The sequence below is a fragment of the Astatotilapia calliptera genome, chromosome 13 (genome assembly GCF_900246225.1).
Source record: "Astatotilapia calliptera chromosome 13, fAstCal1.2, whole genome shotgun sequence".
Taxonomy (NCBI): Eukaryota; Metazoa; Chordata; class Actinopteri; order Cichliformes; family Cichlidae; genus Astatotilapia; species Astatotilapia calliptera.
The window spans coordinates 14,826,737-14,851,575 of record NC_039314.1 but is presented as its reverse complement, the minus strand read 5'-3'; the positions used below and the strand labels follow the sequence as shown (position 1 = coordinate 14,851,575).

At 41.1% G+C, this 24,839-nt stretch overlaps 1 protein-coding gene across 3 annotated transcripts in view; it reads right to left on the bottom strand.

The window, feature by feature from the left end:
- Positions 1-1,145: 1,145 nt before the first annotated feature.
- Positions 1,146-24,839, bottom strand: part of tet1 (tet methylcytosine dioxygenase 1) — a 40,354-nt gene continuing 16,660 nt past the window's right edge. For all 3 annotated transcript variants that reach the window (XM_026189342.1, XM_026189341.1, XM_026189340.1), the window contains exons 3-12: positions 9,733-11,929; positions 8,710-8,800; positions 6,840-6,933; positions 5,962-6,170; positions 5,729-5,879; positions 5,434-5,523; positions 5,085-5,222; positions 4,759-4,935; positions 4,526-4,670; positions 1,146-4,432 (exon numbers count right to left, since the gene is read on the bottom strand). In XM_026189342.1, coding sequence (XP_026045127.1) covers positions 3,414-4,432; positions 4,526-4,670; positions 4,759-4,935; positions 5,085-5,222; positions 5,434-5,523; positions 5,729-5,879; positions 5,962-6,170; positions 6,840-6,933; positions 8,710-8,800; positions 9,733-11,929 — 4,311 coding nt within the window. In that variant the 3' untranslated portion in view covers positions 1,146-3,413. The remainder of the gene's footprint in view (positions 4,433-4,525; positions 4,671-4,758; positions 4,936-5,084; positions 5,223-5,433; positions 5,524-5,728; positions 5,880-5,961; positions 6,171-6,839; positions 6,934-8,709; positions 8,801-9,732; positions 11,930-24,839) is intronic.

Here is a 24,839-nt window from a genome sequence, read left to right as displayed (position 1 = left end):
ACCTACAGAAGACACTAAATCATACAAATGTACTGTAAAATGAATAAGAGGGACGTGTTGGATGAAATGCCTGAGCTCACACTAATGTTAAATCATGCACTCATAGTTCCCGACTCCTGACCATGCAGCTGTGGTCACATGTGGTCAGCTGAGTGAACGCATTCACACAATAATGACAACTTACAAAACTTACGGGGATTTAACACTGTGGCCTTTATAAATCATGCTGTTTTTCACACTTGATATGTGACTTTTTAGTTTATGGATTGTCTTTTTGCTTTTTTCCCCTTCTTTGCTACTCCAACTGAGCAGTCAAAATAATTTAAAATAATTAATTTTTCCACACATTTAGTCCTTTCTGGAATCACACACAGGCTCACACTCTGATGGTAGGATCAGAAGCATTCGTCCAATCATAGTTGAGGTTGTGATGAAGCTGCAGCCTATCCTAGCTTTCATAGGACAAAAGGTAGAGCACACCCTCGACAAGTTACCAGTCTGTTGTAGGGCTAACACAGAGAGGCAACCATTCACATTCACACCTGCAATTAAGTTAGGATCATCAATTAAAAGCTGGTAACTCCATACATGCTTTTGAAATGTGGGAGAAAGCTGGAGTTACACAGAGAGTTCTTGCTGTGAGTAAACTGTGCCAACCACCACATTGAAAAGACTGTCCTTATATTTAAAATTATGTTAGTTTCTCCTGTTACTTTTGAGCCTAAACAGTTAATCCAACTTAATTCTTAAACCCCTTAATTAAAGCTAAACAAGTTTGTGCTTTCATCAAATCGTAATGTTTTGATCTAAAATGCACTGTGGCATTATACAGAGACAAAACTCCCCAAATTGTGTCTTTGTCCGAGAGATTAGGGATCTAACTGTCGGTTGTGCTCTGAAGGTTCACTGTTGTGCTGAAATCACATTACACTTAATTTATTCAGGAGAAAATCACTGTCATACATCTACAAGCTAGCTAGAAAATAATGTCATGTTTTTACTTCAGGAGGCAAAGTGTACAAAAACAAGTAATGTTTCATCTTTAGGGGACAAAGTCTGAGTGACTTCATTGGAATACCAGATCAGTGAGTCATACAGCCAGTATAGGAAAATCAGATGGAGAAAAAAAAAAGAGGAGATCATAATCGGGTCCAAAATATAAATATGACTTTATTTCACAATCCCGAAAGAGATCAGCCATCCATAAAAGGAATGCGAAATTTATTCTCTTCTCAAGTCTAAACTGGATATACTTTAAGCGACGTACAGTAATTCAGTTTCAAAGTAAGCAAGATCACCCATTGTCTAAACACCGGTAACAATACAGTAAAAACAATATGGTTCACATACATATTTACACATTTTCTACTAAGAATTTTCCCCATTTTTTTTAATGCTGGTGCTCGTTGTTAGTTCTTTGTTGATTAAAGAAATGGACTAAAACCGTCCCCCACAGTAAGTCGAGAGAAACATTTAGAACTGTAATTTCATCACGTGATGTTCAAAAAATATTCTTTCTAAATTGAACTCATTTAAAAAACAGTTTTACATTCATCTTTATTTGTGTGACTTTTGATAACTGCTGCAGAGTTGGGTTTAACTGTGGAAGACATTTGAACTCTATGTGGACATCTGCCCATAGTGCGCTGTTTTACTTGTACTTGACAAATTAAGGTATGTCATGATGTTGCCAGCCGGTAACGACCAGAAGAAATGAACTGAACTGAATCAAATACAGGATCAGTGAGTGCTGAGTTTCAAAAAGCACCGTGCCATCACTGTTATACAGTACATAAGCAGGTTGCGTCAATGCATGTACCTTGACATCTTGTCCTATTAGCACCAAAAGGAAGTCAAAGTGTTTAAAAGACCCAAATGCGTCTACAGGAAATGTTATGCCATCAGTTTTAGTGTGAATATTATGTCTCCATCTCTTGAGTCATTCTTAAAATTAAGAGCTTTGCTTGTATGGGTAACAGAAAAATAACAAGGAAGAAATCCTGATTAATCAGGAGTTGACACCAACCCCCCTTTTTTTAGACCCTGTAAAAAAGCGTTCTGTAAACAAAGTTTTCGCAAAGGTCAAGCACCCGAAATCGTCTTAGGCAGCTGGCTAAGTGGGATCTGGTGTTTGAGTGGTTTCACAACAAAAGACAAGGGAAAAGAAACAGATTGATTATTCAGCAGTGGCTAATGCAGCTTTATGCTCAAACTTAAGAGTATGGACATAAAAGCCGAGCATGATCTGTTGACATATCTGACACTTTGTGGTTTCTGGAAAGAAAAAAAAAAAGGTCTTCTTAGCACCAATATCATGTACAGTAGGTGTTTTAATTCCTATAATCACTCTTGTTCCCTATAAAAAACTGAATTCCTTTTCCAGAAGCTGAACGTAAGTAAAGTGCAAATGATGATAAGCACTTTACTGATGTAGCATTTCACTATTCCTCGCTAGGTGTTTAGTTTCATTAGATATGTATGTCATCTTCAATCAAATGAGTGAAACGCAATTAAGTGCAGAAATGCTGTAAAAAAAGAAAGAAAAAAGGATTAATGCTAAAAATGTCATATATTTCTCTGTCTGTACATACATATTCAGGCCTATGGACTGGGACCCTTTTCAAGTTAGGTTTTTAAAAAAAAAAAAGTGCTTTTTAATATGCCATACATATCTGTGAATAAAAGACAAACTATCCAGATGTGGATATAACGAATAAACAAACAACAGACCGAGGAAGTACATTTCTTTCATCAACCGCCGACAGAAGTCAGAGGCAGCAGAAAGAAATGTGTAATGCTACATGTGACAATCTGTAGTAAAAATATGCAGAATATTAGTCTTGTTTTCTACATAATGTGATGTAATGAGTTTGCTTAATAAAGATTACAGTGAGAATGGCACCAATGTAAAAAAAAAAAAAAAGCCAATGAGATTCATCTTCTGAAAAGAGAATTACTGGCTGAAATAAAAAGTAAATTTCTACTGTACAACATAAAATCTGAACACATAATGCAGGTCATCGTAGAAATCTTGCAGTAAACAGGCTTACACCAGAAATTAAATATAAATCGTTATGATCAGAATAAATAATCACATCTTTTTTTTTCTGTTTGTTCTGTATATAAAACCAGTTTAAAAATGTATTTTAAATGCTTCAAAGCACCATCTCTTTACAATAAAAACCGACACCGAAACTCACAGTTAAAAAGCCGACAACCTTTGGTCTTCTTCATCGCTCTGAAGGAAGAGACGAAGAAGGGCAAAGTGAACAGGTATAAGAAAAGCTCGATGAAAAAAAAAAAGAATAAAAATGAGAGTAGCAGTTTAAAATTGTCTGAGGTAAGGCAGAAGCACAGGGTGTAGGAGTTTTCTGTGTGTGTGTGTGTGAATGTCAAGGTTTAAAACACGTTGACTAAGACCAGCGATTGTATGGACCCGTCACTTGGGTAAGAGCATACGGGGACGCGGTGATGACCCCGTCCCTTGGGAGAGTCCATGCCTTACGTGTGGGGACATTCATAATCCTCGCCTCCTCTGTCTCCTCACCCTTTTCCTCCTCTCCCTCCACCCCTCCAGCAACTTTACTAAGGCTGCCCTCCAGCCTCAATCTCTCAGCCTCCTCCTCTCTGTCCCGTTCCCGCTTGGCCATTTTGGCATCCCACATAGCCATCCCGTGGCCCGGCTCATTTAGAGACTTATGCTGGTAGAAGACTAGAGAGATGCGGGTGGGGTGGCTGCGATTTGGCTTGAGGACTGGAGTAGTGGCGTGGAGCTCCCGCCGCGCGCACTCGATTAGGATGGAGCCGTGCGACGGGGCCACGGCGAGTCCGCCTATTTCGCTGTCGAGGAAGTTGTGTTCGCTGTCTGACCACACCTCTTCCTGCTTCACTTCATCTGGTTCAAATGGTGGAGTTTGTACAGGGAAGGAGAGAGGAGACATCGGTGGGAGGCCATGACCCCTAGCCTCTGCTATGACATCTCCCACAGACCCATGGAGCCCATTGAGCCGGCTGAAGAGGCCCTCAGACGTTGGACTGGGGGAGAACGGAGAGGGAGGAGGAGCGCTCCCACTGGGAACAGGTTTGTGCTGAGGAGAAGAGTGCACCTCTCTGGGCTCAGTTTTAAAAGCACCATCATAGTCAGCAGGTGTGTTACGTGGAGGTATACACTCTGTCGGAGCACACTGGTCACCAGATGCTGGAGAATAACCATTCACTGTATCACTCATTGTCTTGTAACTGAGAACTGAGCCATTCTGTCCAAACTGGAGGCCAGGCAGGCCATGGGTGTTGGGTGAGATGACCTCCCTCTGCGGGTTGACTCCTGGACCCACAGTGGGGTAGCTGCTGATCTGGTTATAAGTGCAGGGTTGATTCTTCTCTGGTAGGTACCTTTCCACACTAGCAGGTCTGTAAGAGCTGTTGTATCCAGCTTTTGTTTTGTTGGAAGAAAATTCATATATTTTAATGTGGTTCTATTAAAACAGCTATAAATCTTAAATGACCAGTGGCGTGAATGTACTACCTTTGTTGGGGCTTTCAACTTTCACTTTTCCAGGAGTGAGAGGAGTCACCCCGAGCTTCTTCTCCAGTCGCTCTGCTTGAGCCTTAAGGCGAGCCTCTTGTCTGATCTTACGGGCTGATTTTACCGGCTCTGCCAGCAGACGAACCTGACATGTACCAAAATTGAATTATTTAAAGCATGTTAACACTGCACACTGACCCACAACAAAACAAGATCCTTTTTGGTTCACTCACCTCTCGAGGAAACGAAGACAGAACTTGAAGAGCACCACTTTGGATCTTTGCCATCTGGCCCTCAGCGTGACCAAACTCATCTGTGTCAGAAATCTTGTAAAGTGGCAGCACGTGGAGCTGCTCATCCTCTGGCATGTTACGAACTGCACGGTTGTCTTCCTTGGTTAAAGTGCAAACCTAAAAAACACCAACCCAAAGCCAAAAAGCTAAATTTTCAGCCAAACAGGATCGGTTTAATACTTCCAAACAAAAAGCTGTTGACCTTCAAATTTAGATGCACCATGTAGGAGTAAATTACATGGTATCGCATTCTTAAGCTTGCTTACCACGGTGCTGCCATTATTCATGTTGCTAGTGTCTTTGTGAGCGTGTGCACAGAAATCCACACAAGCTGTAACCCCAGAAAAAGGACGTCCCTCCTTCTTGCCCAGCCGGCATTCACCCCCCGCCGCCTCATATTCCACCTGTGAGACCCGAAAAAACAGGACACTAAGGAAAGATTTCTTAAAACTCTTAAGAGTCCGTAGAATAAACAGGTCCCAGAAGTAGCCTGGAGTGAGACTGTATGGAAATTTAAGGAAAAAGATTAACTGAAAATCACTTCCGCTGAATTAAGTCAAGCCCAGGAGAGCAAAGGATTACCAGAGACGAATGTGGTTGTTTCCCGTTTCATACCTGGTTTTGGAAAGCCTGAGGAGCCAGTTTCTTGTAGAGGGGAGCGACCTCGGTGGCAAGACTCTGAAGGTTGTTTTCTACCTTCAACTCCTGAAAATAAAAGCTAACACTGTTCAAAGGAACCTACTTCTAACTCTTATTGTAATATCCAACATGGTTCATCAGCAGGCAAACCTTCAAAAAACTACTAGCTTGACCTAAATAATAAGAGACGATTTTTCTCTCAGATTTTGCTGTAAGCTGTACTGCTCACTCATTGTTTGCTGCTGTAAATTAAAAAAGCACACTCTCTCACCTCCTCTCGGTAGTCACCTTGCAGGCGAAACTTCCGAGGAACTTTGCTGCGTGCAAATTTGCATCCATTGAAGTACATGCTCCAGGAGCAACCAAAGGAAAATGAAGCTCCGCAGGTGTCCGGATCTAAACCCTGGCACGCACATGTGCGACTGTAAAGAAACGGGAAATAACAAATGAAAAATAAAGAGGGAAAAAGAAGTGTTATGGAGAAATAAAAGAAGGGGTACTCACTCTTCGTTGAGCGCACAACGACGGCTGGTGGGGGAGCCGTACTTAAAGAGGGTCTCTGTCAGCTCCTGGTATAGGTGGTCTGCCACCGGCCGAGGAATTCCCTCCCAGGCCAGGATGAGGATCACCAACACTGCCGAGTCGCAGTGGTGCCCTGGCCTGTGGCGGACCAAACACAGCAGCTTCTCCTCTTCACTGCCACGCCGGATCACCTGTCAGAGGACATTTAATTTATAAATACACAAGCGTCAGTCACATTTGAAACTTGAATTGCAACACAGACGAATACACTAAGCTCACTACATAGATCACTATAAGTGACCTGCCATACCACCAGACTAGGCAGAAAATGTTGTGAATAAATTTGCAATTTAATGCCTCTGACATGGAGATGGTTTTTGTTTGTCTGTTTGTTTGTGTTGTTAGAAGAAATTATCAAGAAGTTATGGATGGATTCATGTGAAAATTGTACCGGAGGTGGCTAACTTTTTGACTTGATCCACATTAAGGTCTGGTACTGGGTCCAGGAATACCTGGACGAACATTCTGTGTCATATCTAAACAAATACCAATAAAACTGAAACATGAAAAATTGCTGTTCAAGACAAAGAAAACACAAACTAATCCACATATCCTTCTTGATCTAAAGACTCTAAAGTTCATGCCATGGTTTATGCAGCCATAGCGGAAGTACGCTGTCTCAGACTGCTCGCTATGTTTAAACTTTAGTTACACAGTTGGCGGCAGCTAAGGTTTTGCCATGGTGGTGATAAAAGCATAAATCAGAGGCTGCCTTTCATTTCTTACACTAAATATACTGGCTCACAACAATGTTTACATTTACAGCAGACACATTCAGGACACAGACACCAGCCACATACCCATTTAGCTATTGGACACCCCTGGGAGCTCCTGCCTTCTTTCCCAGTGTAAACAACAACTTCCACCCTTATTGCATTTCCTTTGGCACCATACCTAAAACACACACACACACACACACACACACACACACACACACACACACACACACACACACACACACACACACACACACACACACACACACACACACACACACACACAATAAATGATGAGTCTGTGCTCTTCACAAAAGAGCATATAAAAGTCATCGGCATAATTTCTGAAAGTTAGAATAATATTTAAAAAATGTAACAGTTCATACAACTATTTTTTGTTTAAAATATACACCACTCATCACAAAATAAGACAACATCAGTTAAACTTCAGGGTCATTCTGTTCAGTTAGGAAGTATAAACCACTATGAATGCATTTAGTTTGGTGCAAATCGCACTGGTGTTGTTTGACGTTGCCGTCATCACAGCATTTGTTACGGTGTCTTCAGACTCTTTCTCTTCTGTCACATGCACTCTATGTGAAATTCATGTCCCTGCTCTCATCAGCCAAGAGAACAAGATGCCACTGACAGACCTGCCAGTTCTGGTGTTCATGGGTGAACGCCAGTTAAGCTGCACTATGCTGATCTGTGAACGTGGGTCCGGCTAAAGGACGTTGAGCCCTGACGACACCCTTGTGGAGCCTGCTTGTGACAGTTTCCTCAGAAACATGCAAATGATTAGCCCCAGGAGGTGATTTTTGTCGGACTCTGGAAGTGCTCCTCCTGGTTTTCTTGGCAGAAAGGTGCAGACAGCGATCCTGTTGTTGGGTTGATGCCCTTCTACAGCCTTGTCCAGCTGTCTCACTCTTGAGACACAGCAAACCTTCCTGTGACAGCACATTTGGATGCGGCATTCTGAAGAAACTTAGCTGCCTGCAGGTACCATTTCATGGTAGCAGCAATAACAAGGACACAAGCAAAAAGAAAAACAACAGTGTGGAGGGATAAGGAGAGGGTAACGGTAACGGTGCATCTCGAGACCTCCCGTTCATGATCATTTACACTGAAGTAGGTGAAATGGGTTCACAATGGTTCATGCTTCCTAACTGAACCAAACTGTCATCCCTAAAGTTTAACTGACTTGTTGTTAAACTGCAGAGAACAAGTACTCCCTTAATGTTTTTGGGATGCTGTATCTTCCCTCATTTCTAACAAAAATCTGGTAGGATGTAATGCGTTATTACTGCCAGAAGGTGGAGGTAATAAAACTAAAAGCTGTTTACCGACTTACAAGAAAAATAGTAAAATGCGCAACCAACTACCAAGCATTGGATTGAAAAAAGGCGAGATGTGGTTAGAGTATTTGGATGTTGGGCAATAGTATTTCTGCTCAAAAAGCCCATATCTAGCATGTATGGATGGCAATATGCTATATATTACACATGAGGAAGCTTAACCCTTCCTGAGAGCAACTGACAACACAAAAACCTCACAGCATTTCAAAATAAACCCTTTGTGTCTTTTAGTGAATGACAAAGGTTCGTATAATGTAACAGTGAGCAGTGGTATGTGTCCAAAAGAGCTAATTAGACCAGAGACTAAACTATTTCATTTTTACCAGCCAAGCTGAAAATATACGTTAAGTGTAGCTGTCAAATGGACAAGTTGTATTTAAACAAGCTGTCATCCTGCTTTACGGGCCCCTCGTCTGAGCTAGAGGGGTTTCCTGTTTCAGCATGCTGTGTGTGTGTTGAGCTATCTCAGCAGTGCTTCCTTTTAATGACATAGCATGGTTGTGATCCCGCCCCATTCCACCAAGCCTGTGGTTTACTAGTAAGCTGTGGTAGTAAACACACCCCACAGCGTGTAAACAACGCCGCTGTAGTCACTCTACCTGTTCTCCATAAGTTCCCTCACTGCAGCGACGCTGGGTCCTGCCCCAAGATGAGTATAGTAAGGGCCCTCTTCCTTTTCAATGATCTGGTCTGTGAAAGACAACAATGAATATTGGAGCAACTTCTTCAAATAGCATTCCACTGATGCGTTGCTGGCACGTTTAAAGAGAAACACGGACAACCTGTTTGATATTTTTAATAAAAACATCAGGTTAATGTTGAAATACAAACTAAATGTAGCTGGATTTCAGTTTCAGTTTAGGGTTCATCACCTTGGAGGTCTTTTGAAATGCATCATAATAAGTCAACAACCCTCCACAAAACATTCAAAATCCTGCTCCAAATATGGCAGAGAAATGCAGCCTTTTATGCTCGATTTGGCTGTTGAATTAGGACACAGTGTATGTGTGTGTGAGTGTATGTTTGAGTCAGAGTGAGAGAAAAAAGTCAGTTTGAGGTCAAACACCAGCAGTCTCACTAAAAAGAAAACTCTAAAGGGACGGCTCACCCTAAAATCAAATACACATGTTTCCCTCTGGCCTGCAGTGATACTAAGCTTTGGTGTAAGCTGCTCAGTTTAGAAGATATCACCTCTTTCATTCTGATGTCTCACTTTACTTGAATATAATTGAACTAGATGGCTCTCATCTTTTAATGCTCTGTTAGAAAGGAATTTGTCACACAACTTGTTGTCTAGTTGATTAAAAAAATGTTCTAAATTGAGTGACTCACAATAAAGACTTTACTGCTGAGTTTTAAAATGGACTTTTTTAATGCTTTGACCATAGTGTGACTGCAATCTAATTTCATTAGACGTAGAGAAGGCAGTCATTTGTATATTTTCTATCTGTTATCGCCCAATCTGGGCAAATCTCACCAGCAACAGCTACTCAGCTTTATAAACAACTCTGCAGGCCAGAGGAAAACATGTACATTAGTCTGTTTAATTTCAAAGTGGTTCAAATTTAATGTGATGGAAACACATGCACTAAAAAGTTGAAGTGAAGACAGAAGCAACTCACCCACACACTGACAGGATGGAAGATCAGCCAGTTTTTTGGAAGGTGTGTTGAGCAAGTTCTTGGTAGGGGTATCTAGAAAACTTGAGGGAGACTCCAGAAAACTGTTGATGCCGTTCTTGGATGGAGTTGAGTCCGCAGAGTGTCCCTGACTCCCATCAGTGGTTGTAGACAGGACAGTGACAGGTCCTGAACTCTCCAGCTTGTAGTAGCTTTGTTGACTTAGAGGAGGGGACTGGTGAGCCCCTGAGAAGCCATTAGCCAGACCATGATGCCCAGACGTAGGGCTGAGAAAAGCTGATTTGGCTGGGCTGGTGTTAGGATCAGCACCGTGCTGCAGCCCACCACAGGGCTGCGCTACCTGAGATAACAAATGCTTTTCGTACTCTTCTGGTCCTGCAGCGTAACCATTGCATGGATTATGTTGGTGAAGTGGACCTTTGGAAAGGGACCACGGCTGGTTTTCTTGACCAGAAATGTGGTTGAACGTTGTGAGAGTGCTATAGTTCTGAGTCTGATGCCCTAAATGAGATATATTTTGAGTGTTAATCTGATGGATAAATTGCTTCCTCTCCTCCTGTGCCTCAGCCAAGTATCTCTTCAGATCAATTTGAGCCTGAGGCAGAAATAGGTTTTTCTTGTGGTGAAGTCCTGATTTACCCTGCAAGGGATTCTTCTGGTTTCTGCTCCTGTACGGCGTCTCTCTATTTGGCGTGCGCTGATTTAATCCATCAGTTTTCTTCTTTCTGGGCTTGGAAGGCGCAGCTTTTGTTTTCTTCCTGACAGGTGTTTTCTGACTGGGGGGCTGCTGGGATTTGTAGTTGTATTTGATAGCTGAAACAGGCGCTCCTTTCAAAGGATTGTTCTCTGACTGCTGGTTGTGCTGGGACTGGATGATGAAGGCTAAATTTGCCAGCTGAGCTGCCACTTCCTCTTCATCTCTGTTTCTACTCACTTTAGCAACAACCCCACCCTCCATAGACAGACGCTCATGATCCTTACTAAACTTCACATCAGTGGGGGTTTTATAACTGAATTCAGACTTAATGACAAAAGCACCACAATCCTGTTCTGACCTCCTGGAGATTGTTTTATCACTGTGTGAACTCGCCTCCAAGAGACTCTGCAGCTTGTTTATGCTCAACCCGTTGGAGCGCTGGATGACATTCCCTTGTCTGGCCACAGGAGGTCGTATAACTGACATCTGGTGTAGTGGTGAGCTGATGACAGAGACTTTGTTGTAGCCAAAAGCTACTGCGGGTTTGGCTTCTTGCAGGACTGTATTTGTACTCGAGGCTGATGATGGCACAGCAGTAGAAATGGGATGTTCACACTTACTTTCAGTTTTAATGGACCCTGGTGTGCTTTGAGGTATAGCTGCCAGCTGAGTCAAGGCCTCAATAGCGATAGCCTGATCAACACTAAGGTTTCTCCTCTCTGCCAAAGATTGCACGCTTGGTAACAAGACACTTGGAAGAGGCTCACTTTTAATGGGTGGGGGAGTGCTTTGCAGATTAACAGGAGTGCTTTTCAGATACAAGTCCTCTTTTCTCACAAAGTGCAAATCTGGTGCCTCTGTTTTGATGGAGTGAAGTATGGAAGCACGAGAGCTGAAGAGTTTCTCCTCCAGGCCCTTCCTCTCAGTGACAGAAAGACACACAACGGCTGCCAGCGTAGCCAGTGGGTCCTCACATACCTCATCTTCATCACTCAGCTGCGTGGTGGTCTGTTCAGTGATCCACACCCATGGCTCCTCCTGTTTTATCTTCTTTAGTGGAACTGCCAAGTCATCTGGAGGAGTCATGGGTCCATTCTCAGAGTCTTTAGGAACTGCAGCTATGATATTCCTTTGAGGCTCCAATGCCATTGTAGTCCGTTTCAAAGCAGACACAGTGGTCATATTAGCACCAGGTTTAGGTTTTATCAGGTTTGCAGCAGAACCATTCTGAAAAGTCACAGAAGAGCATACTTGTTGGTGAAGTGGTGCAGTGCTGGTCAGCTCCAGCCCGGGCTCTCCTTTAATAAGTATTGGCCGTACACCTTGGTCCAAGACCTGGTCGTGGGTGAGTGAGTGGGTAATGGGGGGAGTCTGTGTATGAGGTATGTGGCCTTCCTCCCCCTCATCCTCCTCTGCTGCCATGTGGGTGTCATCCATCTGTGCTTTGCCTGTGCCATTTACCAACCCACTTTCTGGAACCACCTGAAACACGGAGAGAAACAAGAAGAGAGAGGTGACTCAAGCTCTCACAGTACACAGGGAATCAGCTTGTTCTAAACAGTCACGGCACAGCGCACAGCAGATTGCCTCTCAGCGTGGCACGAGCATCTGCTGCAGCCACTATCAAGGCTGTGGAAAATATTATGGCATTGGGAAAACAAATAATCTCCTTTTTCACAAATCTTGCCAAATCTGACCTCTAAACACAGCTAATAAAAAGTTAAACTAAGATAATTCGCAGTTGAGGCTTCGATAACGACTAAATTAATATCAGAGCTCAGGAGTGTTGAGAGCAATGGACCCGTAAGTAGCTAAGAGCCAACAAGTAAACATTTGGAGTCATCCAGCTGCGCTACTTCCAGTGGGTCACTGAGGGTATGTGTGCAACATGTATGTACGTGTTGTGTTTGTCCTGGGCTTGAATGTGTGCTCCTGGGTATGCATGTGTGTGCATGCACACGTGATTATCCACACAGCTGGCCTGACATTACAGTATAGCCCCTGTGCATTGTTAAGAGGGATTAACCCACTGTGGGTCTTACACACAGTAGCTACGGCACCGCCTGACCTTCATGAACTGTGATCATACAAAGGTCAACCGTGGCGTATGGATTACCCACAAAAACATTATTAAACATGTTCTACTACAACCTGTTTAGTACACAGATAATTATTTCCACAACCTATACTATCTGGAGACGTTTTAAGGCTTTGAGTAAAGTGTGTTTGCTACTGTAGTATTCATGCTGCTTGGAAGCATTTTCTACGAGAACATGCAAAGAGTACTCTGAAATAAGGCTGCCACGATTAGTCAACTAGTCACGATTACGTCGATTATCAAAATCGTCGACGACTGATTTAATAGTCGACGCATCGTTTGAAGCTTTGTAAGATCACAAAAGATGCAGGAATAAGTAGTAGGTTTTACGAGTGTAATAACGGACTGAAACAGAAGATGGCAGCACTGCATGTACAAGGATGCCAGCTGCCGTTAAACCCCGAAGAAGAAGAAGCTGTGTCCCAGAATTCATAGTGCAGCCCAGCTCTTGTGGGCAGCTCTGTTTCCAACAATGGCGGCAGCTAGTTAGTTTTAATATTACTCTTATTATTCTTTCTGGGTCACAAAATAAACGTTTAACATATTTTCAGGGGAGAATGTAGCTGTGTAAACCTCAAATATCTGCTCAGTTTATCAAGACACCACATATTTTCAAAAGCGCTCCGACGTTTTCGCAGACGTCTGTTACCCACTAGCTCGATAGCTAGCCGGGGGCTAGGCTCACTAGAGCCCGTGAGAACACCGGACTCCTGGCAAATCGTTTTCAAACCCACCGCCGTCTCTCGCTACTCAGGTTAAACATATATAAGTCACTTAGATAACTTAAAAATGTTATTGTTTAGTTTTTTTTATAATTTTATTTGTTCCTGAGTAAATCAGTTTGGCTGAGATTAAAGTTATAGTTTTTACACAGCTGAATAAACGTCAAGCAGACAGCTGATTATCAGAAGTGTGAGATGCTCGAGAATATAATCCGGTGTCCTGTTATGTTTAGATAGCAAGGAGTTTATTCAACTTCACCGAAACAATCTGCAAATTTCATTGAAATTGAATAAACTATCATCTTGTCTTTATTTTTAGTTAGCACATAACTTAAACACTTAAAGCTGTAAGCTAATGATAGTTATATAAGAGCAGATGCATGCTGGTGCAATAAGCTGTAAATTTTACGTCCAATGGATGCATGATCTGATTAGTCGACTATCAAAATAATTGTTTGTGGCTGCCCTACTCTGAAAAAGTCAGTCATTTCTTTATATTTTGCTTCCACAGAGCCAGACTTTATTGTAACTTTTTAAAGGCATCTTGAGCAGTAGTACTCATGTCTTTCTGAAGGTCTTTCACAGTTTTCTTAGGACAAGGGCGTCTTTTTCATTCTTTCCTAGCCCAGTCCTTGTACCCTGATCACTTTCAGTTCATGTTTTTTGTTTAGTGAACCACTCCCCTGTGAATAATTCAAGCATAAAAAGGCACCTATCTCAAGGGACCAATCGGTGCTGTGTCTATACATACCAGACAACTTTGGAAAAAAAAAAAAAAAAAAAAAAAAAAACGCACACAAAAAACCCAAAGCAATTTTATTGTATTTTCAGACATTTTGTTAGTGGGGGCCTGTTGGACAAACATGTCATTTGTTCCCATTTCCTTAGTTTCCTTATATTATCTGAAAAATGGGCATATCTTGGCATGCTCAAGAGTCAGTCCAGCAGACAAGAAGTATCTTAAAGTCATATCCTTATGATAGTGGAAATAAATTTAGCAAAGATCTGACACAGGACCTGAGAGATGCATCAGCTGATCTGTTTACTGCTAATTGAGGCATCATCAGAAATAATCTAACTGGAAGCTGTCAAGAAGCCAATGTTAAGAAAGCAGACTTTACAGAAAATGCTGAGGTATGCCAAATAACACAAGAACTGGCAACTTAACGAGTAATTAATCCAAATATTTGGTTTGGTTAAAACACGGTGGAGGTAATTTCATGGCTCAAACTGATAGGATTTTGTACTGTCAGATTTGATCCAACAATCTTGAAAGCATCTGATTGGCAATGGTTTCATTTTTCCTCATGACAATGATCTCAAACACACTGTCAATGTAGTGAAAGCATACTGGGATGGAAAAAAAACATCAGTCATGGATTGGCCTCCTCCTGACCAAGACCTCAACATTATTGTAGCAGTAGGATCATCTTGGCAGACAATGGCAAAAAGACAGCCAATATCCAAAGAAGAGCTTTGAATATCCTTCAAGAAGCCTGGAGAACTATTCCTGTAGACTACTTAAAAAAGTTAGAAGAAAGCTTGAGAGTTCAGGTTGTGTTGAAGAATAAAGGTGGTCAGAGCAAGTATTGACTTTCAAGGTTATTAGAACTGTAGGAACTTTTACACAGCACTGTACAGCTGGCAACTGAAAATATGAAAGCCATCCTTAGTTTTTAACATCTTGAATAAACATATGATCCACTGAAGACAAGCTGTTCTTTGTTTTAGCTGCATATCAAATCAGAACTAAAGCCTTTAGCTGTGGAAGAAAAATGTTTCAATGTGACAAAGATATATAAAAAAAAAAAATCAGTATCATGTGCCAAATCTCAGCTGACAAAAGGATGTTAAACTCACTTGAGTGTGCTGTACATACTACAGTGCAGCTGGATGTATGTTCTTTATGACTGTTTACCTGGCATAAACATCCATTACAGTAAATCACATCAACTGGTTTTAATGTGTTTTACAGCAGGTGATGTGCACTGACAGATCAAGAGTAAGCAGCAGCAGCAGTTTTTTTATTTTTATTTAACCTTTATTTAACCAGGAATGTCCCGTTGAGATCAAAGACCTCTTTTTCAAGGGAGTCCTGGCCAAGAGGCAGCACATTTCAAGACAAATACATACGAACAAACAAAGTTAAAATTACACAAAACAATTACACATTATTGAGGCAGCCTGTAGGCCTTTGAGTTTAGTTTTAAAAACATTTAAAGACAACAATTCAGTTAGTTTCCAGTCTTTCTGTAACATGTTCCATGAAAAAGGCGCAGAGTGGACAAAGGCTTTCTTACCCAGCTCTGTGCGGACAAGGGGAACAGACAACAGCAGCTGATCATTTGAGCGCAAGGAGTAAGAACCACTATTTGTCCTTGTGACCAAAGTACAAATATAAGGAGGCAGCAATCAAAGCATAGCTTTGTAAATAAAAGTGTACCAATGCCCCTGTCTTCTAATGGCCAAAGAAGGCCATTTTACTCTTAAGTACAAATCACAGTGATGGGTCAGGTATTTACAATTGGTAATAAACCTCAAGGAAGCATGATACATCGTGTCCAACATTAGAAGACATGAAGAAGAAGCGTTCATATACAGAATGTCACCATAATCTAACACAGATAAAAAGGTTGCAGTAACAAGACGTTTTTTTACTGGAAAAGAAAAGCACTGTTTATTACGGAAGAAAAAACTAAGTTTAAGTCTCAGTTTCTTTACTAGTCTCTCTATATGTGGTTTAAAGGTGAAGGAGTCATCAATCCAGACACCAAGGTATTTATATTCATGAACTATCTCTATGACATTTCCATCAAGGGTGGACACCACTGGAATAGGCTCCGGGACCTTCTTTGACTTGGAAAACAACATTAGCTTAGTCTTGTCAGCATTGAGAACTAATTTTAGCTGAATAAGTGAATGCTGGAAAGCAACAAAGGCTTTCTGTAAAGTTTCAATGGCCTGAGCAAGAGATGATCCATAACAGTAAATAACTGTGTCGTCAGCATAAAAATGCAAATTTGTGTCTGAGACATTTTGACCCAAGTCATTGATATATAAAAGGAACAGAAGGGGACCCAAAACTGAGCCCTGTGGCACCCCCTTGTGGACAGCAACAAATTTAGAACAAAGACCTTCAAGTTTAATGCACTGGGTTCTATTTTTCAGATAATTTGAGAACCACGCTAATGCATGTTCTGACAATCCAAGGCTGAGCAGTCTGTTTTTTAGGACTGCATGATCAACAGTGTCAAAAGCTTTTGAGAGGTCAATAAAGAGTGACGCACAGTACAATTTCTTATCAAGTGCCACAATAATATCATTTATCACTTTCATAGTGGCAGTGTTAGTACTGTGTTTTTTCCTGAAGCCTGACTGAAATTTGGAGACAATATCATTAGAGTACAAAAACTCTTTCAACTGGTCACAAACTAGAGATTCCAGGATTTTGGATAAAACACACAAATTTGATATTGGCCTATAATTAGTCAACACCGATGGATCACCTCCTTTCAATAAAGGCAAAACGAAAGCTGATTTCCAAACCGCTGGAATTTCTTTGGTTTTAATTGAAAAATTAAATAGAATTGAGAGTGGTTCTGCAATAAAATCAGCTGCCAACTTCAAAAAATAAGGTTCCATCAAGTCTGGACCAGGAGGTTTTCTGTGATCCAAAGCCTTTAAAGCTTTATGCACTTCATAAACACTAAAAGGTACAAAGTTAAAACGGTCTCCAGAAAACATAGAGAGTTCTGGGCAAGTATTTGTTAAAAAAGTTTCTGCAGAAGCAAACAAGGAACCCACTGATAGAAAGTGTTCATTAAAACAATTCAAAATTTCAGTTTTATCATTAATTGAGACTGAATCTTTTACAACAGATTTAGGAAAGGTTTGAGTCATTTTATTGGCGGAAAAAGACTTGATTACTTTCCAAAATTTCTGTGGATCATTGAGGTTCTCAGTGGTGACAGACAAAAAGTATTCAGATTTGGCCTTTTTAATAAGAGAAGCACATTTATTTCTAAGCTGTTTGAAAACAGACCAATCAGTGGAAGTATCTGTTTGTCTCGCCTTGTCCCATGCTCTATTACGCTTGTGTATGCTATCTGCGAGTGTCTGCGAAAACTAAGGATTTTCTCGACCTTTAATTCTAACTTTCCGTAAGGGGGCATGTTTATTAACAATTCCCATAAAACTTTCCTTAAAATATGTCCAAGCTAGCTCTACATCTGGTAATAGTCCGATTTTTTCCCAATTAACTAATGACAAATCATGATGAAAAGCCTGTTCATTAAATTGTTTAAGATTCCTTTTGCACACTATGCGTGGCTTACATTTTGGAATTTTAGCATTTCTGCAAACAGCAACAACACAGTGATCACTTAGGTCATTACAGAAAACACCAAGTGAAGAGAATTTATGAGGTACATTTGTTAAAACCAAATCAATTAATGTAGACTTTTCAGGGCATTTAAGATTTGGCCTGGTAGGAAGATAGACTAGCTGGGTAAGATTAATTGAATCGCAGAATTCAATTAAGCAGTACATCAATATAAACCAGATCTCCTGTGAACCCACAGACCAAACAAAAAACACTTGTGTTTATCACCTACATGTGCTCTTTGTTCCCTCCGTTTCCACTGGACGTGCACCAGATTTAGATTGGCACACTATTAGTGCACTATTTTTACTGCACTTGACAAACAGAACGATGTATGGGAGAAGGGAGTTTTATAGACTGCACAGGAATACCTGTGGAAAATGAACCATAAACCTTATGTTTATTTTACAAAAAAAACCTGCTCGACTAATGGAGCGGTAACACAATACTGACATTTTTTTTAACCGCTTTTCATAAAACACAACAATCCTTCAAGTCTTAAAATGTGCTCAGAATCAGCCTAAATCTGGAGCTGGTACCAGTTCACTTAAAAGATTCTCAGAAATCCCGAACAAAAAGGGAACATTGTTTTCAACCATCAAAAGCATACAGTGACACCTTACATGCAATAAAGTGGCATCTGTAAAGAAGAAGACACTGAAAAATAGGAGATTAGGCATTGTTCCAAAGCTATAGCTGGAAGAATAAAAGGCACACAGAGGTCAGAGAGAATACAGATGCTGAGCTATCTTCTGCAACAGCAGTGTGAAGACAAGAGTTTTAGGTGTGTGAAGTTCTTTCTTACAATCTTACATTTCTGATTTGCATACAAGCACACATCTTCCAACTGGGCCTTATAAATGACCTAAAGGTCTCCTGACTGCATCTTGCCTGTTTGTCCAATTATTTTTTCCATTCTCAGTACTAAAAATACACAGAACAGCTTTTGTCTTTGGCTCAGTTTCTAACTTTGCTGAAGCTGGAGTTTCTCCTTTAAGCACAGGTTAAATGTTATTTGACAACTCAAGAGTAAATTGCAGTGACCACGGAGCTGTTTGTGATTAACATGGGAAAGCTAAATGATCACCAGGTCTTTTCAGTGATGTGGTACTCCTGATCACTCTCTGGTTTGCTGCAGTTACTCCTCAGTCCACTGAACTCCCCATGGCTGTCAGGATTGTGTCTGACTACTAGAAACACGCCGCTGATGCAACAGATAGTTCAAGCTCAGGCTGAGGCAACACCAAAGCTGCCAATGCAAGAATATGAGATAACCGCTCTGCACTGAATGCACAAATGGGCCAATGAAAGAAAAGAGGAGTGAAGAAGATGGGGCACAGTGCAAGAATAAGCAGCATGTCACAATAAACTGCTTTCAATGACAAAGCAGTACTGGCTGCCTTCCAGCACTGCACCAGACACACACGTCGGCATGCATGTGTGTGCGCGTGTGCATCCGTTTGTGCATCCAACTGTTTATGATCCGAAGCAGACATCAAAGTGCAGCCTCTGCTTTTAATTATTTTACATTTATCCTTGTAAAAGCAAAAAGCTTAAAAGCAGGATGCGAATGCAAAGTCATGTGTTCTCATTTAGCCACTGGGTCTCTGGAGGGAGCTCGGACTGTGATGTGCTGGTGCTGCGTCTTTGTGCTTGTTGGGTATATCGCCGGGTTAGTCACTTGCAAACACACTCTTCTTCTTTTGTGTTAGACAAACCGTGACTAACTACGGAGCTTGTCAGAGCTTTCGGAATGAATAAAACATATCCAAGAGTGGCTAAGGGTGAGTTCTTAACACACAAACACCCGTTCAGAGACCTGCGGCAACAGAGTGTCACTACTACATGAATCGTAGCAACCCTGTGTCTCTGTCTCTCCAAAGAGAGCAAATTGGGTCTCCAAGGAGGTTTGAAGTAGTGTGCATCTATTTGTAACGCAAGACCACAGACAAAAACACGCACACATGCACAGAAAACACATTATACATAGACATCGTATGAACTGCTACAACAAAAAAGTGAATACTCCGATTTTCTTTTGCCACATTGTGGGTATGCAGAAATCATACCGTTAAGCCTGCCACCTCACAGCACCCTGACATTAACACACTGAAAAAACACATGCTTCCTTCCTGAGTCAGAGCGTAAGTAGTGGTTTATATGTGTTTCTCTGAACATGTGAGAATTTCCTTCATTCATTGAGTACTTCCTGTCTGCGCTGAGCTCAATATAATGTCGTCTACACACAAAACATACTACCTAAAGAGAAAAGCGGTGAAAAAGAGCACGAGCTTAATCAACTATAAAATTATAGAGATTAAGACGGCGTCATTAACAGCGAGACCCTTTCCTACAAACCGCACAGTAATAATACTGTTACTGTAGCCAAACAAGTAAAACCTGCCAAGTTACGACCCAAGGCTTACAAGCACTCCACTTTTCTGCTAAGCAGTCAGAAAACAGCAGGTGCAGAAATATGGCTGTTCAAAACACTGCAAGAAAGAAAAGGGGAAGCAAACGGACTCTTCATACAGCACAGTGGCTTAAATAAAGGCATGCAATAAAAGGAAAGACGAGGGCTTTCTTGTATCCATTTGCTGCTAACTTTGTTGTCCCAGCCCTTAAACCCACCTGGAAAAGACAAGACAAGTGCTCACACACAAAAGGCCAGGTCCTCAGTGAAAGGGACAATAACAAAACAGGCGTCCAAATAAAGCACTCCTGGTCAGCTAAATCCAGGGTGGCGAGGAGAGAGAGACACAACGGCGTATACCTCTAGATGAGCTCCACTGTAGCTGACCTATCTTGCAGTAAGACAAAAGAACTCAGGGTGAAGACTATGGTTGTCTTTACCTTATCTGTCCTCGGAGGAAGCCCCTCCGGTTTAGGCAGCATATCCCTAAAAGGTATTGGTGGCCATCTTGCTTTGCCTGCCTCCAGCCTGCAGAAAACATTGGCTACAGTAGCCGTACGCAGGGCAAGCTCCTGGGTGTCATGACTAGCCGCCGTAGCAAAGCACTGCTACAGCAGGCGCGCACACACTCACCGCACATACACAGACATACAGACACACACACAGATGGGATGCCTTTTGCAGACGCAGACAGAGCCTCATCAGCCAATGGCGTGAGGACCTTAGCGGCTTGTAAATTATCTTCCATGCCTAGACTCTCCTAAACAAAGGATCCCCTATGTGGGCTACTCCAGCCCTACGCACAGGGATTGGAGCAAATTGTGGAATGGATAGTGCTGGATCTGGATCAGTTGGACAGAGCTCACCAACACAGGACTACCTCAGAGTTGATTGTGCAACTACTAAAATGATTAATCCATTATTCAATTAGTCAACTTAACAACAAAATTAAGAACAACATTTGCTGCTCCTGGATTATCAAGCTTCTTATTTCTGCGTTTTCAACTGATCTTGCCAAATAACCAGATCTGAAATTAAGCTTTGGGGATTTTTAATGGTTATTCTCAGAATTTTACAGACAAAGCAGTTCATCAGCTAATCAAAAATATAATTAACAGTAAATAAAGATTACTCACAACTGTCAAACTAATCACAGGTTTAAGTTAGTTGGCACCTTTAACTTACATGGGGCTGAAATACTGCTAAAAGCAAAAATGCTTATAATGATAAGCAAAAACCACCATCACATGACAGTTACACTGGACAGCGAGTGCTTTTGTGCCCCTTGAGGTTTAAGACATGTGATTTATCATTGTAAGGAAGTTTTGCATTCTGTCATCATCAGACACAGGATGAAGCAAGACACAGTCTTTGCAAAAGTCTGGAGTGACTCCTCATTCCTTTATATTTTTGCACACAAGAAGTCAGAGTTTCTTGTAATTGTCGTCTTAAGCAATCTCAATAGATCTCCAGGACAAGTTTTTCTTTGGAAACTGACTACTTTTTCACTCATTCTCACTCCAGCCCTTGCACCTGGCCATTTTTAGAAGAATATTTTGTTTTATTTGCTTGTTTTATCATTCACCTAGCATTAAAAAAGCACCTAACTCAAGGGATGAACCAGTTTTTTGGAGTAGCAAACTATATCTTTAGGCACTTTGTTGATAGCAGCCTGGCATAAAAAGCTTCTGTTTTTCCCCCATTTCTTTAGTTGAATGATGAATGCCAAAAATAACAGTTTAATGGGCATCGTATTTTGGCTCCAGCAGGGTGATTCTCAAAGAGCTAAACTTGGCATATCTTAGAAATGTTTTAGGAAAGTGGACAAGTTGAAGATTTAGAAAAGTCATGTCCTAAAGAAACTGGAAAGAAGTCCAGCAAAGATCTGATGGACCTGATGCATCTGGACTTTCAGTTGATCCATCTCTTGTTTGCTGAGGCTTCATCACAAACGGCCTCAGTGGAAGGGAAACACGTAGAAAAGGCTGAGATATGCCAAATTACACAAGAACTGTGCCAGTGCCAACAGATTTTATGGAGTGATTAATTCAAATTGCAAATTTTTGGTTCAAATTGTCATCAGGAGGTCCGGAGAGAGATACAACGGTAAGCGTCTACAGCCATCTCTAAAAAAATACAGTGAGATTTTGATCCACCATGCAATACCATCTGGAAAGCATTTGATTGGCTTTATTTTTCAGCATGACAATGATCCCAAACACACTGCTACTGCAACAAAACTATACCTGGATATAAAACACCCAGTGTAGCATTATCAGTCATGGACTGGCCTCCCCAGAGCCTGGACCTCACCATTACTGAAGCACGCTTTGGATGTTAGAGGCAGCTAACATCCAAAGAAGAGCTTTGAATGTCCTTCAAGAAGCCTGCAGAAATATTCCTAGTATTTTAAAAAAATGTCAAGAAAGCTTTCCTGACAGAGTTAAGGCTGTGTTAAAGAATAAGGGTAGTCATATTAAATATTGACTTTCAAGTTCTAAAGAACTTGAAAGTCAATATTGCAAGATAGGTGAGCTACATACTTTACATTCTGTATTTTTCTAGATGTTTCAATAAATTGCTGCACAGATATTACATTTTCCTAGCAAAATATGAAGAAATGAGTGATGGTTCAAGACTTTTGCACAGTACTGCAAGCATAGGCGAATAATTTGCTGCACCATCTATAATTTCTAAATGACTGTCTTGTTCATCCACCCCTAAATCCTTTCCTAAACAACCCCACTCAGGAAAAGCGTGGTTAGTAACTTTGCCTCTTTTAAAGGTAACCATGTGGCCAAGAAGCTGAGTTCAACCCAGGACAAGGAAACATGAAGGTAGCCAGAGCCAGTGCCTGCTGTTAACAATCTAGCAACCAACCTCAGCCATGGGCTTGATTGTGGGAGCAGATATAGTTCAGCGCAGCCCAGTCAAAACAATAAAAACTATATCAGTGTAGCATCCAGCCTGCAGTAAACATGTTCAACCAAAAAGATAAGACAGCTGCGCAAACATAACCTGTGGCGGAAGATCCGATCATATTGATGGATTTAGCACTAAGTCGTGTCATAATTTCAAACATTACTGAGTAGGATGTTACACCAATGGTTTGTCTTTTAGGCTCAAAGACAAACCATATGGGAAATGACTTGATTATATAAGAGACTTGGGAATTTTTACACTTTTGATGCACTTTTTTTGAAACGTGTACTCAAGAATTGCAATCTTAGTCATGGCTCCGAAGGGCTGTTTTTTATCTCACTGCAAAGTTCAACAGTCACTGAGTTTGTCAGTTACACTTATCACAGTCAAACTGCTGCATGGTGTGGCTTCATATATATTAGCCCCTTTCTGCAGCTTGATAAGTTCATCATTTTTGCATTTATCCTTAACATTTCAACACAACATTTACTGAACACTTGCTGTGGTGTACCACTGCAGCCATGAAATACTGCCATGTGCATTTATGCTGCTTGAGTATTTGCATCTAGAAAATGCAAAGAACATCTTACATTTAAATTATGATGAATATCATTTTATGTATTCTCACCTCATATCCCCTCAGGAAAGTTTTCTGATTTAGTCTCATATTGGGAGTCGTAGCAAACGCTGGAATAATACCAAGGAGTAAATATCTTAAATGTCTTTGAGCAGATAAGTGTGTAAGTGTTATATCTTTAGCTGAAGTAGCTGAAAATTCAGTGTTAATATCTATGAACACGTGACAAAAAAACACGTAAGATTCTAATAAGTTGTCTTCCCCAAACGCTTCCTTACACACTGTAAAACAAGCACAGACGAAGACTACACACTTGAAATATGCACGAGGAGTGAGTGCGGTGTGCTGAAGCAAATTTCGTCCCCACAAAGTAATATCTCCACACTGGCAGTAACTGTGAAAACCCTGTCAACACTACAACAACTTGCATATTGCCAGCTATTTAATCACAATGTGGATTAGTGCTTGCAGCTGCACAATTCATGCTGACAACCAGCGCGGACATGCGGCAGTCTTTCAATCTTTAACATAAGACTGAAAGGACACAGTAAAGTGAGTGCACTGCTCTTGAAAGCTTTGTTTTTAATCAGTTATTCACTGACCCACCTTAAACCTGAACATATGCATGTTAGTGTTTTACTATAAAAGAACCAAAGCATAACATCTGAACCGTGTCTTCATTTAGGGTTGATTAAAGATGTGCAAAAGAAAAAACCAATAGCAAAGTGCATAAAGAGTTATGACTGAGGGAAGTCTTACCTGGGTGATTATCATTGAGAAAAATTCACGTCCCAAATAAAAAAATCTTTAGAATAAATGTTAATAGCTCCTTGATGTTATTCATTGAGATGGTTGTGGTTGAGCTCTCCTCTGAATGTGACCAGTAGTCTAACAGGTTTAACGCTGCAACAACATCAACAAGCCACACTGCTAAACAGGTTACACCAAACACAACTACGTCTCCTACGCTTGTTTGTGTACAAGACATAGCTGCCAACCGTTATCATGTTACTATCACTTGGCATGTGTTGCTAAGGCCCCTTTAGCAGGTAAAAGCAATGTAACACAGCTGTCCTACATTCCCCAGTGTTCCCTCTGGGTGTAGCAGACATAAAAATGCTCTTATCTGATTATGCAAGCCTTCTGGTTTCAATTCACAAGACAATGTGATGCAATTTAGAAAAAAATTTGCAGATTCCTATAAAAAAATACAGGTCAAAAAATGCAACCAGAAAGTTCATCTCCTTTAAGCGTCTCAGGCTTTTAGACCGCTCCTCCT